The 18,727-nt window shown below is 42.7% G+C and overlaps 1 protein-coding gene across 1 annotated transcript in view; it reads right to left on the bottom strand.

The window, feature by feature from the left end:
* RAB31 (RAB31, member RAS oncogene family) overlaps positions 1-18,727 on the bottom strand; it is a 133,458-nt gene that overhangs the window by 71,090 nt on the left and 43,641 nt on the right. Inside the window, exon 2 of the mRNA XM_025886796.2 lies at positions 7,472-7,551. Within this exon, the coding sequence (XP_025742581.1) occupies positions 7,472-7,551 (80 nt within the window). The remainder of the gene's footprint in view (positions 1-7,471; positions 7,552-18,727) is intronic.

Genomic DNA, 18,727 nt, shown 5'->3' with positions numbered 1-18,727 from the left:
AAGCTTCCCATTCATTAAAAACTAGTGGGTCTCCCCAACAGTGGGACAACCAGACATGATAAGCCTCCTTATGTGATGGAATAAGAAGCACATACATCATCTCTGCAGCATTCTGGCCAAAACCAGTTCACCTGAATGTAATCATAAGAAACAGATCAGGCAAATCCAGAATGTAGAGCATTCTACGAGACAACTGGCCCGAATGCTTCAAGTAAGTCAAAGTCATGAAAAGCAAACAAAACAAAAGGCAGGAAGATTGTTTTAGAAGCTAAATTAAGAGAGAAGAAAGAGATAAAACAACCAAATGCCCCTTGGATACATCTGGAATTAGGAGGGAAAAATCTTTAGATGACATTTTGAGGACAACTGGGGAAATTTAAATTGAGACTATATGTGAGATACTATCATTGAATCAAAATTAATTTTCTAGGGGCACCTGGGTGGCTCAGTCGGTTAAGAGTCCGACTCTTGGTTTCAGCACAGGTCATGATCTCAGGGTTGGGGATCAAGCCCCTCATTGGGCTCCACACTCAGCGTGGAGTCTGCTTGTCCCTTTCCCTCTGCTCCTCCCCCACCCTCTCTCTTCCTCTTTCTCTCTCAAATAAATAAAATATTTTTTAAAAATTAATTTTCTAGGTGTGATAATGGTATCCTCACTATGTTCTTATTCTCAGGAGAGGCACAGTAGAGTTTTTAGGGGTAAGGTATCAGGCTGTCTACCCTGTTTCCTATGGCCCAGCTGACCCACCATCCAGCACACAGTACAGCCCTACATCACTCAGCACCCATCCCAGTAATGTTTCCTCAACTTCTCCTACTTTTCCCCAAGACTAAGAGGCAAACTACACAAGTCCCAAGTAGAAAAACATATGTCCCTGCAATTCCCACACAACCCTCACAATATACTCGTACAACCCCAAAAGTTAACAGTTCTATTTATCAACCTACGATTGCACTAAATGGAAATTCTAAGCAGTTTCTAAGTGATATGACCCAATATTATCAAAACCACAACTGTCCCATGACACTTTATTTCTTTTAAAGTGCTTAAAATATACACAGACTACTGATAGGAGTAAATATATTCCATAAATGGAAATGTCTTTATTACTTTTCCCATTACAAAAGCAATATACGGACATCCCAAAAAAGAAATTCAAAAAATGAAAGCAAAGGAGGAAATAGAAATCAATCGTCATGTCACCACCGAGCCACAATCACTGCTAATAAGTTGGTATATATCCTTCCAAATTATGTTTATACAGTGTTTACATCCGTAATTAATCATACTCTACATTCATTTTGTTTTCCCTCCACTCGATGTATCATGGATATCTTTCCATTTCTGTGAATACAGATCAACAACATCTAAAATGACTAAATATTCTACACCATGTTATGGCTTTATTCACTACCCCACTGATGGGCATTTTGGTCACCTATTTTCCACTATTATGATGATGATTAAATGAGTATCTTTTTTTTTTAAAAAGATTTTATTTATTTATTTGAGAGAGAATGAGAGATAGAGAGCACGTGAGGGAAGAGGGTCAGAGGGAGAAGCAGACTCCCTGCCGAGCAGGGAGCCCGATGTGGGACTTGATCCCGGGACTCCAGGATCATGACCTGAGCCGAAGGCAGTTGCTTAACCAACTGAGCCACCCAGGCGCCCCTAAATGAGTGTCTTTGTACTTATATTTTTGTGTCCTTATACAACTATTTCCTTAGAAACAGACATGCCACTCTGGGTGGGACCAACCTACACACCCATGTAGGAGATGACACCCAATGTAGAAGATGACCTACACACCCAATGTAGGAGATGTCCTTCTCCCCAGCCAATCCTGATCTTTCAAATCTTTTCCAGTATGATAAGGAGAAATGATATGTCGTTCCCATTTTTATTATGCTTCTTATAACTTTGAATGTCATTTTAGTGTTTATTGTTCACTTGCATTTTTCTTTAGTAAATATTTAATTTGTGACCTTTGCCCACTTTTTGGTTTTTCTTATTCACTTGAGTATTTTACACTAATCTTTTGTAATAGTATATTTTAAATAATATTTTTTCTGGTTTAACCTTTGGCCTTTAGCTTTGTTTAGAGAATTTTTCCGTAAACACCTTTGGTTTTGTTTTTACTTTGATATAGGCCAGATTTTCATTCATTCCCAATAAATTCTAGGCACTAGGATAAATAATATATCAACCCTGCCCTTAAAAAGTTCTCAGGCTTAGAAAACTAAGTTCATGCCTTTAAAATCTTAGAACCAGAGACTTTTAGAGATGGAAAAAAATATGAAATATCCAGGCCAACCTCTTCACTCTACAGATAAGGGGGTGGAAATCTGAGTCCCAAAAGACTGCCTTGTCCATGGTCAAAGAGTCTATCAGCACAGTCAGGAACAAAATGCAGAGGCCTGCCCTCGCTTCCAGCAAGGTAGAATGAGTGTTTAGATAGCCCCTCAGTTTCCTCATCTGAGAAACAGAACCAGTATCTGGGGGCTGTTGTAGGGTCAAATGAGGGAATGATACCTGTGAAATTCCTGCTTGATACACAGTAAGTCTGCGAGGAACAGCTTTAGTATAGTCGTCATGCAGATCACATACACACACACACACACACACACACACACTCATGTACACACCCCTCTCTGTTCCTCATTTCCTGCCACTAGAAAAAAAGACGACTAATATTTGAAATGACGACTGACAATCCTTGTTCTTTTGGTTGTTTGGTTGTTTTTTTTTTTTTAACAGTTTTGCTAACATTCAATTTTAAGAACCTCAAGCATCTTTTCCTCTCTACAGATTACCTTCCAGAGTGGTGGAGGGGGGGAGCCTTGGCAATGCTGAACTGACTTCGTTATCTGTGGGAACCAAAATCTGGCATAGAAGTAACACAATTACCTTGTAAAAGTCGAAACAGAAAGGGACACACACATACACACACACACACACACACACACACATATATGTTCAAGATGTCAACACAATCTGCTTGAATAGCAAAGCCAAGATTTTTCATTGTGAGTCACAGAAGACGATAAGAATGAACTCTTTCGATGCTGAAACAATGATATTTTACAGGCCGTGGCCTTTCCCCAGTGGCAGTTTGATCACAGTGGGAAGAACAAGGGTGGACTTTGAAAGTGGACTCACTTGGTCTGAGTCATCAGTTCGCCGCTCATGGCTGTGTGTGCCTCAAAAAGTCACCTCGCTGCTCTGATTCTTGGAGTCAGCAGCATTACAGTGAAAAAGGCTCTGGGCCTGGGGCCTGAACTCAAATGTCTACGGGACCAGGCAGCAACCATATAAATGAGCCAAGCGGACTAGGTGTAAAAGTCATAGTGATAAAAATAATAGTAACAGTAAACAGCGGGAGCACTGTGGAAAGGAGAGAGCCCGCCCACCCACACAGAGCACCCAAGGCTCGGGTCCAGCTGGCTCCTGCCATGTGGGCATGTGCACCCCCTAAGCCAAGTCTACTGATTTTTTAAAAGAAGCCAGAAATGCAGGTTTATTATGTAAAAATCTCCTGATTCTCCATTACTGGCTTAAAAATTTTAAAGCACTGTGCAGGCTAAACAAACCTCATCTATAAGCAAGAGTCCCAGTGCACTGAACCCAGCAGCTGGAGGATGAGCACTGCAGTCTGTATATAACACCTTCCAAGAAATACGTTTGTTCCTGCTAGCTTTAGTTTTCTGAAGCTGGAGTCTGGAAACACTTTTTTCAAAATCATAAGAGAGGATAAATTTTGAGTGGGTTTTTTAATTGGGCAATTGAACTGTATCAGGAAAGGACAACAGATAAGAATGGAAGAGCCCGGGCGCCTGGGTGGCTCAGATGGTTAAGCGTCTGCCTTCGGCTCAGGTCATGATCCCAGGGTCCTGGGATCGAGTCCCGCATCGGGCTCCCTGCTCCGTGGGAGCCTGCTTCTCCCTCTGCTTCTCTCTCTCTCTCTCTCTCTCCCCCCCCATCTCTCTCATGAATGAATAAATAAAATCTTAAAAAAAAAAAAAAAAAAAGAATGGAAGAGCCCATCCCAACCTTGACTCCAGAAGAAAAGTGAGGAATGTAGACAGAAAGCAGAACAGCACAGAATTTACAGTCACTTAACATTATGTTTATGAAGAAATTTTAAGGTCTGAGAAAATGCTTAAGTTTGAAGTTTGGCGGAAAATAACAATTCAAAATCATATCTACAAAAATGTTTCAAGACCTAAAGCTAGTAAGTGTACAGAAAAATAAGGACAACATTTCTGAAAAACAATTTGGCAATATCCATCAAGAGCCTTAAATATGTTCATATTCTTTGACTGAACTATTCCAATGCTGTGAATTTAACCCAATGAAATAATCAGAGGTACGTGCAAATATTTATGCCCCAGGATATACATCATACATTATTTAAAAAGTAAACAAAAAAATTATAAAAAACCTCAGTGACTTAAATGGAAAATAGAGCCATTAAAAATCATTGCTTTTAAAAAAAAGTTTTTATTTATTTATTTGAGAGAGAGAGATTGAGGAGAGAGAGGGCAGGGGAGGAACAGAGGGAAAGGGACAAGCAGACTCCACGCTGAATGCAGAGCCCAACACGGGGCTTAATCCCATGACCCTGAGATCATGACCTGATTTGAAACCAAGAGTCAGACACTTAACTGACTGAGCCACCCAGGTGCCCCCAAAATCACTGCTTTTTTATATAATGATATATGTCAATTATATCTCCATAAAACCGGGGGGAAAATCCTTGTTTTTAAAGAACATTTAGTAACATGGAATTCATAATATAATGTTGAATTACTAAAGATTTTATATACACATAGCAAAAACTCTGGAAGAAGATATACTAGATATTTATGGTAGCTACTCCAGAAGGCAGATTATGGGCAGTTTGTTTTTTCTTATTAAGATTTTGTTTATTTATTTGAGAGCGATAGCAAGAGATAGAGCATAAGCAGGGGGGAGAGGGAGAAGCAGGCTCCCCAAAGCGGGGCTCCATCCCAGCCCCGGGATCATGATCTGAGCCCAAGGCAGACATTTAACCAACTGAGCCACCCTGGAGCCCCAGATTATAGGTGGTTTTTATATTTTCTTCACAGTTTTCTTCATTTTCAATTTTTTATTAGGATATAATACTTTTATAAAAAGAGAAAATAGTATTCCCATCATGTTTCTAAAGATTATGTGACATTATAAGAAAATGTTCAAAATATATTAAGAAGAAAACAGGATAAAAAACTGTATGTATATTATGATTCCAATTTTTATAAATTCTGTTTTTTTAGAGTGAATATGAACTTCTATAATCAGAAAAATTAGACTTTACTCTTGACTCTGTCAAGGAAATATACAGTAAAGTGTTCCTTTTATTTTGTCTTCTAAGAAATTCGTATTCATGAAAGAAAAATAAGGCAGAGGATGGAGAATGCATGTTGTGGCATGGCAGGTAGAATATGATGCCATTTTTGGTTTTAGAAATTATATATTTGTACACCTGCCTAAACATAGAAAATACTTATAAAAAGCATGTTAAGTATGTACTTTGGACTCTAAATATTGGTGATGTAAATTGAAGAAAATGGGATCAGAGAGCTAGTAAAATCCTCTGACTTCAATTTTTATTTTACATTTTTATGTATGGTCTGAATTTTTCATAATGAGCATTATAATTTGAGGAATGAATACATAATTTTTTAATTAATGGACTATTTTTGGAGAAGTATTAGGTTTACAGGAAAAATGAAGATAACATACAGAGAGTGGAAACTCTGTTTATATATACATATATATATAATAATACATATACATAATAATAATATATCTATGCAATATAAAGAATATAATACATAATTTTTTAAAAGCCCAAAACCACCACAATGCATTTCTTAGACAAAGCAGGGTCAACAGGGTTTGACTGATTGTCTCCAAAACGGGTACCAATGATCCATACGGCTCCCCCTCTGAATGATCGCCTCCCACCATGAGGTGTGATTTATTTCCCCTCCCTTGAATCTGGACTGGCATTATGACTTGCTTCAGCCAAGATGCTGTGACCCAAAAGATCCACCTCTTAGAGGCAAATAGTCTTGGAAGGGAGAAACAAGGTCTCCCTCTGGAGCAAAGCACAGACATGTTTACTGCCCATTATAAAAGATTTGGGTTCCCTAAACTCGGGGGTCCTCTCTTATAACTCAACCCACCGCATATAGTATATCATCTGATCCTCTTCACGTCACCCTACAGGAAATTAGTGCTCCAGGAACCAATACAAAATGAGAATACTCCAACTGCTGCTACTTCCCCTGTCTGATCCAGCATCCATGAAATGGACACAGCTAACTTGTTCTTGATGCATATTTTTTGTGCACATGTTTCTTTTTTTTTAAGATTTTATTTATTTATTTGAGAGAGAGAATGAGAGAGAGAGCACATGAGAGGGGGGAGAGTCAAAGGGAGAAGCAGACTGCCCAACGAGCAGGGAGCCTGATGCAGGACTCGATCCTGGGACTCCAGGATCATGACCTGAGCCGAAGGCAGTCGCCCAACCAACTGAGCCACCCAGGTGCCCATGAACATGTTTCTTTAAGCCACTTTTAACTATAAAATGTAGTGATTTTCTCACCTACCCCACTCCAGCCACTGGCCTATCAACCAACTGCTGGAGCATCTACTTATGCCCTGCTATGAATCTTCTCCACTTACAAGTGATAGAGACAATCACCCCTGTGCTCATCAATCAATCCTACAGTGTGGCCAAAATACAGACACACATTCTTTCCCTTCTGAAGAAAATAAAACCTTTGCTCTCTGCAAAGAGCATGATATCTTCAGGGAGAAAATTTAGTGAGGCCAAGTTCTAAGAGAGTGAAAAAGCAAGCACCTGCAAAATGGCACAGCAAAGCACATCTGGCAAAAGCATCTGTAGGAAAGGGGAAAATGGAATAGGAAAATGTCCCTATATTCTAAGGTTGGGGTCTCAGAAGTGAACAGTCCACCTCCCCTCCCCAAGCATAAGAATGGAAATGCTAACACTCAATTAATCTAGAAAGGAAAAGCCATCTGCCCCACAGACTCTGGACAACTGTGCTGTGTGAGTGGACAGTATTTCCAGGTTTACTGGCAGGCAACTTAAAGCTCGACCTTCAGGGATTTGTCCTGTGTCTCATCTTCCACCTGGAAATAAAGCCGACGTGATTTGCAGAGTAATGCTCTTGGAGATCAAGGAGATGGTCTTAGGCTGAAGCCCAAGAGGACAGTCAGCTAGGAAAAAAGAATTATTAACAGGGACAGTAAGCCCAGACATCCTGCCTAAAAGTCACTGCATTTCTGTCACAAAGTCTTTACAGTTGGGATAGATTCTCACTGGCTGGGGTGAAAACAGCTTGAAGGCTCAGGCACAAAGTGACCTCTTGGTGTTTTGGAAGGAAGAAATGTGAAAGAGAAGAACATACAGGAACTTACCCAATGGTTGGGCTGATGTTGTGGTCAAAGTGATCCTGCACAAATCGACACACGATGCTTGATTTCCCAACCCCGGTATCCTGGAAAAGAATGAGGATACACAGCCATGAAGACCAAGGGTATCAGTTCTAACCTAGTATAAACATAGAACCAGATGACAGGAGAAGTTACTTCTCATTGGTAGGAGTAGGAGAGGATATTTTCTTCTATTTCTTACCAGTATTTTCTACAAGGAAATTGTACTGCTTTCGTAGAAAGGAAAGAACTATGGTAAAAATAAGCTTTAGAAACATGGCCCACATATATACAATAATTAACCTAGAAATCACATGTTCACAATATATGTGTCTCCAGAAATTCGAAAAATTTTCAAGGGGTCTAGAGGAGAAGTATGGTAACACACTGCATTGTTTTGGTAGAGATAGAACTGCTTTTGTTCAAAACCTTAGCACTCAAAAACTATGTAATCTATTTTTCTAGGTATCACCCAGTAAGACTTATGAATTCTAATGTCTGCATTTCTAACATTTGCTCTTCAGAATCTTATGGCTGCATAATAACCTCCAGTTCTGCTTAATTATAAAAAGGTCTCATCTCAATGCACTTTCTGTTAAATAATTCTTTAAAGCTGATTAGGATAGAGGTCTATTATACATTGGAAATCAAATACATGCATTTCTTTTTTTTAATGATTTATTTATTTATTTATTTTTAGTGTTCCATGATTTATTGTTTGCATATAACACCCAGTGCTCCATGCAGAACGTGCCCTCTTTAATGCCCATCACCAGGCTAACCCATCCTCCCACCCCTCCTCCCCTCTAGAACCCTCAGTTTGTTTTTCAGAGTCCATCATCACTCATGGTTCGGCTCCCCCTCTGATTTCCGCCCCTTCATTCTTCCCCTCCTGCTATCTTCTTCTTCTTCTTCTTTTTAACATACAATGTATTGTTTGTTTCAGAGGTACAGATCTGTGATTCAACAGTCTTGCACAATTCACAGTGCTCACCGTAGCACATACACTCCCCAATGTCTATCACCCAGCCACCCCATCCCTCCCACCCCCCACCACTCCAGCAACCCTCAGTTTGTTTCCTGAGATTAAGAATTCCTCATATCAGTGAGGTCATAGGATACATGTCTTTCTCTGATTGACTTATTTCACTCAGCATAACACCCTCCAGTTCCATCCACGTCGTTGCAAATGGCAAGATCTCATTCCTTTTGATGGCTGCATAATATTCCATTGTGTAAATATACCACATCTTCCTTATCCATTCATCTGTCGATGGACATCTTGGCTCTTTCCACAGTTTGGCTATTGTGGACATTGCTGCCATAAACATCGGGGTGCACATATACCCCTTTGGATCCCTATATTTGTATCTTTGGGGTAAATACCCAGTAGTGCAATTGCTGGATCGTATGGTAGCTCCATTTTCAACTGTTTGAGGAACCTCCATACTGTTTTCCAGAGGGGCTGCTCCAGCTTGCAGTCCCACCAACAGTGTAGGAGGGTTCCCCTTTCTCCGCATCCCCGCCAACATCTGTCGTTTCCTGACTTGTTAATTTTAGCCATTCTGACGGGTGTGAGGTGGTATCTCATTGAGGTTTTGATTTGGATTTCCCTGATGCCGAGCGATGTTGAGCACTTTTTCATGTGTCTGTTGGCCATTTGGCAAATACATGCATTTCTATCCACTCCCTCCAAACAACTTTGTCAAATGGCTTAAGGAATAAAAGACACAAATTCATAAGGTCAAACAGATAGGAGATGAGACACCAGACAAGTGATGTCAATGAAAAGCATGTGGCCTAGTAGTCAGTCACTGGGAAAGAAGAAGCTGGAACCTTGAGGGCCACCAGGGAGGAGAGCCATGGAGAAGCAAGACAATTCATGCCACAGAATCCCTGAACGCATCAAGAATTGGAGAACAAGGCTGAAAGCAGCAGTAACTGTTGAAAGGCTGCACAGAAAAATACGCTTGGTGCCCCTGACCACAAAACCAGAGGATGGACTCTTCTGCATTTCAAGAAAAGGTGGAAATTGAATCTCCAGGAAACCTGTATCAGACAGGGCTAGGCTTGGGGCCTTGAGATGCAGCTCACACATTGCCCCGTGTGAAGCCAGACAGAAGAAGTGCAGAGTCCCCTCTGAATAAGAGGGAAGATCCTGCAGACCCTGACACATGCAATCCCCCAGCTAAAAGCCATGTTGCAACAGCCCACAAGTTCCAGTGCTAACAGACCTTTTGGGGCACATTTTAATCTATCAAAAATAAACACTCAGCTAAGAAATACCAAATGTTTATACCCATACAAAAAAAGAGCAGGATACTATTTTAGAAGATTATTCAATGAATAAGACTGACCTTAGAAATTAAAAAATATGATGGTAGAAATGGAAATTTCAAAGGAAGAGGTATAAGGTAAAATCAGGAAACTGCCCAGGAAGTAGAATGTACTAGAACAAAGCAACTAGCTCTGCTTTGAGCTAGTTGCTAGAGGGGTGGCAAGGCAAGGAGACACAGGATTCACAAACGATTGACACAGAGATGTCATCCTCGACACATGCTCATCGGAAAGGATCATGCAATCTATATGTGAACGGGAAACGACATAGCCCAAGAAGAAAAAAATACTGATATGGTTCTCTTCTGTTAAAGGTGTCTAAAAGCCTAAAGATCAAGGAGGAAATGTTGAAAAAGAGAAATGTGCTTTTCTTTACACTGAAATACAAAATTAGATTTGAAATATCAACTGGCAATCTGAATTCTTTTTATCCCTTCTCACGCTGCACCGGCCCCCCCCTCCCCGGCCCCCATGCTTAGAGGACAGTTCCTGCAAATGTGGAGCAATAGGGGCCCCGGCTGGTGACACTCATCAGAACATCATTCTCCAGAAGGTCTCCTATCCCAGGGAGAGTGGCCTTCACTGGTTGTGAGCCATAATGAAACAAAAGCACCAAAGGCCTTTTATCTGCAGCGTGCACATCGATGTGCAGAGTTCAAAGAGGTGGCGACAGAATTAAAACACTAGCTCTCGGATTCCAGATCAATATGCCGCTGCTATTTCTGAGCCGAACCTTCAGGATGTATTCCAGCTAATGTGTCTCATAGTTCCCCAAACCCCACAACTCAGTTCTTTTTATCTCAGTTATTTTGAACTCCCTCTGTCCCCTGGCCCCACGGATGAACAGCCCATGTCACCCTTTAGCCCACACAACACCCAGAGAACGTAAAAACCAAAGGACAATGCTGCCCTACCCTTGAAGAGGAGGAAGACGTGCTCTTGCAAGATGAACTGCTCTCTGCAAATGGCCAGGTGGGCAGGGTGAGGACCGATGTGTACTTTCACATATTTTTATGTCACAGAGCTCATAGTGTGCAACTCCTCCCATAGGAAGCTCTCAAGTTCATTATCCCACAAGAAATGCTAAACGATTCATCTTTGTTGTCTGTGCACCCCCAGAAGACACCCCCGAGATGGGAAGGCAGGGCTGACATGAGCGTCTGTCTCATCCCCAGTGTAGAAATGCTCTCTCTCGGGCTCACCACTGGGCCAGCAGGCAGTCAGTAAGCCCTGCCCTTCCCACACCTGCAGCGGGCAAACCCAGACCCACAGGACATAGAGCGCTTCCCTCCACTTCCACAGCTGGGAGAGGCGCCTGGAGGAGGGAGTACCCGCACCCACAGTCGGGCAGGGCTGCTCTGCCCAGGGCTCAGCACACAAATACACGCCTCCTGAGTTTTGTCCCTTTCGGGCCCTCTTTTACGTCCTTTCGGCTTACATCCAGGCTCCCCCTGCTTCCAAGCTTAGAAATCAGCCCTCTGGAACGCCTGCCGTTCCCAGCAGTGCCCAGAGCCCCTTCCCGTGCTAGCACCATGGCTCTTACTCTCTGCGAGTGAGGGGCCCCTGGTGTGCAGACTTTGGCGAGACCGTGCACCTCATGATGAGGACTCTGCTCTAGGAAGCACATTCTGGGTCTCTCCTTTCACCCTACCCAAGGGCTCCACTCAGAACACCCGGCTCCAGATCCCCAAAACAGCCCAACAGATCCACCAAGGCCCATCCTCAAAATGCCCTTGAGGATGAAACATTCAAAAGCCATCTGGAAATAATTCCTCTCTACTCATCATCTTCCACAGATAACTTGGGCTTGAAATACCGGCTTTTCTGAATAGTTAAAACAGCAAGGCTGCTCAAATTTAGACTGAACAATTCATTCTTCATTCAAACCCCGCTGTGTCTCTTTTCTTTTTACCATTTCACTCTTGAAGTTTCTCTTTCTCTCTCTCGTATATTTGACAGGAAAAAAAAGATTAAAAAACAAAAGGAGATGCAAAGTTTAAGTCTGTCTCAGAAATGACAGTATTCTTCACAAAGAACTGCTTCAAATAATCTTCTGTGGCCCGTGGCTTTGCACGGTTCCAGAAACGACCTGTGGCGGGGGGGGGGGGGGGGGGCCCCCCCCCCCCCCCCCGGGGGGGCCCGCCCCCGGAGGGGGGGGGGGGGCGCCCCCCGCCAGGAGACGGAGCGCTTCCCCCCCCCCCCCCAATCGCCTGCCTTGGTGAGTTCCTCTTCCCGCAGGAAACTGTTCGCCTGGTGACACACAGACACAAGAGGGAAGCGCCGCTGAGTCAGGCCTCGTGCCCGCGAAAACCTACAGGGTTGAAGCAGGAAAAGCTGAAAGCCCACTGGGTAAAGAAAGGCGTCTGTGAGGAAAGAGAGGAAGGGGGGGCGGGCCGCAGCTGCCCACCATTCTCTAAAAGGCCATTTTATTTTTGGTGGGCTCACAGGGACGGAAGGAAACTCATCTCTGCAGATAGTTTTCCGTTCCACAAGATTATGAGACTAGCATAGTCCATCTTGTCCAGGCTCCTCATTTTTCAAAAGAGGAAGCTGTGGGACTTCCTCAGGGTCACACAGCTGGCTGGTAGAGTCAGAACCTAATTTTCTGAGTGCCAATGAAATCCTCTGAAGGCTCTCACCAGGTTAAATCAACCTCCCTGCCAAATGTAAATTTCTTCCCCCCAAAGTCCATTTTCTAGAACTCCCAAGGAGTACTTGTATTCCTGTATCACTGCCTTCCACTGTAGCACCGTGTGTCCTCAAAAGAGATCTGCTGGGGTTTTGCTTGTAATGAAAGGCGGACATACTACTAGCTACTGGGGAGGCACTAGAATAAAACCAATTCTGATTCCACAAACCAGGAATAAAGTTCAGTAGAATCATCCCTGGGGGTAATCAATGTGTTACTGTATTCTCATTTGTGTGGTTTGGCATCAGACCCACAAGGCCCAGCGATCGGTTCCATCTACTTACGGGGAAATGGATGCCTTCAATGATATTCCTCCCATATAAGTCACTATCTGGGGCTAATAATGCAATCCTCCAAGAACCACCACTTATTCTGACATGACAATCTCTGCTGTTCGAACGGTCACTTTTATTAATCACGTGTAAATCTGTGATTATGAAATCACAAACCACAAAATGCAGCGGCTGTCCTGTAAAACGCAGGGCATCCCTTGATGATCCCTTCCCTCCTGGACGACTGTGACAGGCTTCAAGGAGGCGTTCCTACCTGTCACCATAAAAAACGGTAGGTCCTAGGCAAATATACCACCCTACATAATCCTGCTCTCGTGGAAGACATCACTAATCAGTTGAGGATATGTTATTTTATTGAACCTGAAAAGGGCCTCAAAATCTTTGCAACCCAGCTCTGCAGACAATGAGTATGACTCAAGCAATGAGTGTTCCCAGGACAAACGGCTGTCTTCTGCCGTTGCCCTACTCTTCCCAACAGTCAACACGCTCCTACTGTCTCCTCCTCTCCAAACTCACGAAGTACATTATAAGCCAACATGCTTCCTATGGAAAGGAAATGACAAGCTAGACCAAGAATCACAGACTCAGAAATTCCATTCCTAGGAATGTAAAAAAAAATAAGCACAAAAAATTCATGGAAGTATTATTTATAAAAATTAGAAATGGCCCCCCAAAACCACTATAAATTAAATAACTTGTGGCACAGAGAGGAATCTCTTAAGCTTTCATTTCATGCCAACCAAATGTCAAAGAGGCAGAATATGATTTGCCCATCATGTGAACTATGGAAATGATCATTTCAGCATCTGTCTCTAGTCTAGGACTCAGAGAGAAGCCACATGGCAAGGGTTTTTTTTGCATTTATTTGTTTGTTTCAGTCATCCACTTATTTAAGTGTTTAGACTTTGAGCCTTACGCACTTCTAAAAAGTCTAAAGTGCTTACACATTGATAGGGAGTTAAGTTAGGAATTTAGGAGGGCTGTGAAGGTCAGCCAGGTTTTATGGAGGGAGAGAAACAGCAAAGAGAGGAACGGGCAGAACCATGCGATGGCAAATGGCTTGATCTTTGGACCCCAAAGGTACAGGAAGCCGAGAGCACCATCAAGGACACCGGACATGCCCCTCCGTGTGCACGAGATGGCCTTGTGGAGAAAAACTGCAGACAAGTGCAGAGAACAGTGACTAGTGATTTGGGGCTGTGTTGCGTGTGCCTGCTTATTAGTTCCACTTCGGGGCAGACGGGGAAGAAATGTCTAGAGGAAGTGTGTGCTGCTGCTGAAGAGATGAGGTCACGGAGGAGACAATTTCCATTTCCTGCGGCTGTAGGGCGCCTGGCCCAGGGCCTCACCACCACGCCTGTGTCAGCTGGCCAGGTCCCCACATCCCAGCCAGGACTCCTCGATGGCACCACCTGGCCTTCCCCAAACCCTGGATCCACCCAGAAGAGAAAGCACAACAGGAGTTGACACAAAGGAATATGCTCTGTCAAGCACATCCCAATCCTCGAAGCTCTGCAGTCTGTACCTAATTCCAAAGAAACCCCACAGAAAGGCAGCACAAATTCCATATTAACCTACCAAGTATTTTTTTAAAGCTTTGGCTAAGGGTAAGAGGATACACACTCCCATTCCCCTCCTCTGCATGGGATTTATGACAAAGCAATGGGCAGAATACCCCAATCACTCAGTCGCGCCACTGCTTCTGAGGAACCTGAATTGGCCAGACTAAGGACTCAAGGTCAAAAAACTGCACATCACCCCCAGAGCTTCCAGTAAGCTCCGTGGAGAGCTCCCATGCATCACTTCAGTTCTGTCTCTGCAACACCTTTTCCACAGGAGAACTGAAGTACTTTGTTCCTCGATGACATTTAAAGGTTTATTGGAATTACAGACTTAATGGGCCTGTTTGCCCCTGAGCCCCAAATATCTTTGGCACCGAAATGAAAAGGGTTCAATATTTATAAATCACAGTTACCACTACCAAAAGAAAAGGTGCTGTGAAAACAAAAAAACATCATTAAATTCAAGTCTATAATGTGCTTGTTTTATTATCACACATTCTACAAGATTTCCGTTGGTGGTGTGAGACCTCTGCCCAAACAGAGTAAATATCAGGCTTCACACTATGATCTGGGGAAAATTTGAACTAGCAATGCAAGAAAATCCAACTATAGGCATCCCACTGTGTTTAGGAAACCACACCACAAAATTATTTGAGGAAAATACAATATAAATTAAAAGCCCCTGAGCATTCCCACAAACAACTTTGCTATACCTTTGTCATGGTTATTTTGAAACATGTCAATGATGTGCATTATAACAAATGTCTCAAAATCCATTTACAAAGGGAACCTAACTACATATATGACATGAGGAAGCTGAAATGTCTCATATTGAAACAGGTGGGTTCTGCCCCGAGTAGAGTCACTAAACTATTTTCTTTATCTGCCTCATGGTGACAAAAATGCTTACAGACATTACTTTAAGCATGTAAATAACATAAGTGAAAAATTTTTTAAAGATTTTATTTATTTACTTCAGGAAGAACAGGGGGAGGGGCAGAGGGAGAAGCAGGCTCCCTGCTGAGCAGGGAGCCTGATGCAATGTGGGGCTCAATCTGGGGACTCCAGGATCATGACCTGAACGGAAGGCAGACATTTAACCGACTGTGCCACTCAAGTGCCCCAATAACATAAGTGAATTTATGCATTTAGATCAGTGCCCCTTGGGCACTAGTGAACAAAGCTTGGAAATGTCCACAGTTCTCTAGATGTATATGAGAATAATGTAAAGTCAACATACAGAGAATAAGAGGCCATTGTTTGGGGTGCAAAAAGTGACCAGGAGACATGTAAAAATATCCTCCTAGGTAATAGAAAGAAATCAGCAGAAACGAGGAGCATGAAAACCACAAGAAGGAGATAATTAAATGGTTCCAAAGGGGACAGAGACACATGTATTCACTTTCTCTCACTGGGTCCTCACAACAGCCCTCTGTAAAGCGGAGGACAGAAGGCACTGTCCACATTTCCCACGTAAGGAAACCAGGGTCTACGGTCCTAAAACTAGTAAAAGCATCATCAAGGTTCAGACATCCCTTTCCCCACACCCAGGGCTCTATTTACCGGCCAAACCACTTCTCTCCAGAAGGCGTGCATCCATCACACATCCACTCGTCTATTCAGTGCCTGTGCATCAGCAATATGAAAGGACAGGAGATGAGAAAATTAAGCCCAATTCCTGCAGTCAGGACACTTACACTCAGACTTAAACTTCACAAAGGAATCAAAGACAAGAAGTTAGAGTGATCGCACTGAGGTCATTGTCCAAGCAATCACCGATACATCAAATGAATGACCAATGGCCATCTTCCAACACTGCATTTGCTGGCTAATCATTTGAAATTCAGAGAGCATTTTTCTGTTGAAATAATGCTGTAAATAAATTATGATTATTTCCCAAACTTGCAGCTGAACTATAGCACTCTACAATGGAGAAACCTGATCTCTGTTTATATCTATAGGATAACTTATTTGTTTCCATGGGAAAACTTACTCGAATTTCAAACTGGGGATTTTAGCCAGTGAGAACCAGATGCTCAGGCTTTCAGAGCAAGCAGAACGCCCTGGGAGACTAAAGAGATCTTTGTTGAACAAACGGTCTAGCAGATTTGGACTCCAGCAATATTGCCAATAGCACAAATCTTTCATAGGAACAGGAGCGAACAAAATAGTAATATGGGCAATAAGAAAAGCTGACATTTACTGAGCACATAAAAAGTTCCAGGCACCAAGCTAGGCATTTCATAAGGAAGTATCCATTATTATCTCTGAGTATTGCTTCTGCTCTATTATATCTCTTCTCTCTTTCTGGGATTCCAGATAGGCTCGTATTAAACTTTTTCACCTTATCTTATATGTCTTTTATACTCTTTTCTCTGTTTTCTATATTTTTATCTGAGTTTCAGTTTGGAGATCTGATCTAATTTCTAGTTCTTTCTACCAATGTATCTAACATGATGATAATCCCATTTATTGATTTCCCCAACATCAATTATTGTATTTTTTCTGTCGTAAAATTTTTTTATAGTTTTTGATTGCTTGCCAACTTTTGAAATCATGACTTCTATTTCCTTGAATATATTAACATTTATATTTTACATATTTTAAAGTCTACATCTGGTAATTCCATTATCCATATCCTCTGTGGGTCTGTTTCTATTGTCTGTGGAAAGGTTAAACTGCCTTGTCTCATATCTCTCATCATGTTTGATTAAGTCTTAGCATCCTCATTTTATAGGAGGGAATCGCAGCAACCTGACCAAGGACATGAGTGTCAAGGCTAAGACTCCTCCCCAGATCTTCTGTGACTCTTAGGTAAGTGTTCAAAAAGAAGAGATGGTCATGTTTGGGGGACATCACCCAGCCCCAAAGAAACCAATGCTAGGAAGAAAATATTTATGATATTTAAAACTACCATCCCCTTTCTACTGTTAAGTTTATTTGCCTCTCATTATTCCAGAGTCGGCAGATCTAGTAAATTCTAAAGTTTAGAAATCTTTCAGGCATGGATGTTCTGGCCCCAGTGGTGAAGTGTCTTTCGGCCCAGCCGGTGGCAATGTCCTCGGAGTCGCAGGAAGGCCGAAGACACGGACATAGTGGGAATGAGGAAAGAGGAACACCACGGGACCTGCCCCTCTCCTTCCCCAGCTCTTACAGCGGTCCTCTCAGTCACCATCTCTCCTCCTGCCTTACTTGGCCGATAAGCTGAAGAAGGAAGACACTCTTTAAAAGAGGAAGGGCAGCTCCCAACTCCTTTATTTCCGTTATTCTTATAACAGCCCCACTGCTTCTTGGCATTTCTCAGAGAGCAGTTTGTCCTCGTGTACAAACCCTGTGCAGCTAAGCAGAAATATGTTTATCTAATGAATTTTAGAAGGTGTGACCTTAACCACTTAAAAAAAAAAGGTAACACAATTTTTTACTTAAATCGTACTTCCTGATCAAGGAACCAACCATCCTTTGGCCACCTTTCTTTCCTCACAAGCAACCTATGTGTGGGCTCTTGGCTGGGCCAGACAGGTCACTGGACAAATGACAAAGACATAGGCTCCCCTCTTCATAGAGGGAAAATCCACTGATTCATGAAATACCTGGCCTACAATAGGCACCAAACACGAAACCTCAGATTTTATTATATTATGGAATTTTTCTTACAAAACACTCAATATTCATTGTTCCCGATTTGTAGAGCTTGCAAATGAAGATAAATAATGATCATAATTGTAGTAGCCAGCTTCTAAAATGGTTCCCAATGATCCCGACCCCCCGTATTTGGTTCCCTGCGTGTGGCCTGGACCTAATGACTTGCTTTTAAAAAACAGAATATGAAAAAAAAAAATGAGTGTCACTCCCGAGGTTAGGCTACAAAAACTGATTGCCCTCTTTCTGACACTCCTGCTGGCCCTCTCACCTGCCGGCTCTGAGGAAGCGAGACCCCCCTCATGCACGGGGGCACCACGATGCAGGGAACTGAAAGAGGCTCTAGCCAACAGCCATCAAGGCCTCAGAGCACGTTTACAGGGGGGTCTCAGCAACTGTGTCCTGCCAGAAACCACCGGGGGCACTTGGAAGCAGACCCTGCCCTCCCCATCCCGTTCCAAGGTGGCTACAGCCCCAGGAGACACCTGATTGTAGCCTTGTAAGTGACCCTGAGCCAGAGGACCCATGAAGCTGTGCCCAGATTCCTGACCCACAAAACAGTGAGAGAGTAAGTGCATGCTGTCTTAAGCTGTTAAACTTTGGTGCAACTTGTTACACAGTAGTGGATAACTAAGACAGATATAGCAGACATGTATTAAGCACTGACTCTGAACCAATTTTATTTCATCCATGCAGCAGCCTTAATGAAGTAGAGTTATGC

The sequence above is a fragment of the Callorhinus ursinus genome, unplaced genomic scaffold (assembly GCF_003265705.2).
Source record: "Callorhinus ursinus isolate GAN/ISIS: 27379988/994484 unplaced genomic scaffold, GSC_fseal_2.0 scaffold11, whole genome shotgun sequence".
Classification (NCBI taxonomy): Eukaryota; Metazoa; Chordata; class Mammalia; order Carnivora; family Otariidae; genus Callorhinus; species Callorhinus ursinus.
The sequence above is the reverse complement of the archived record's forward strand: the minus strand, read 5'-3'. Positions and strand labels throughout refer to the sequence as shown.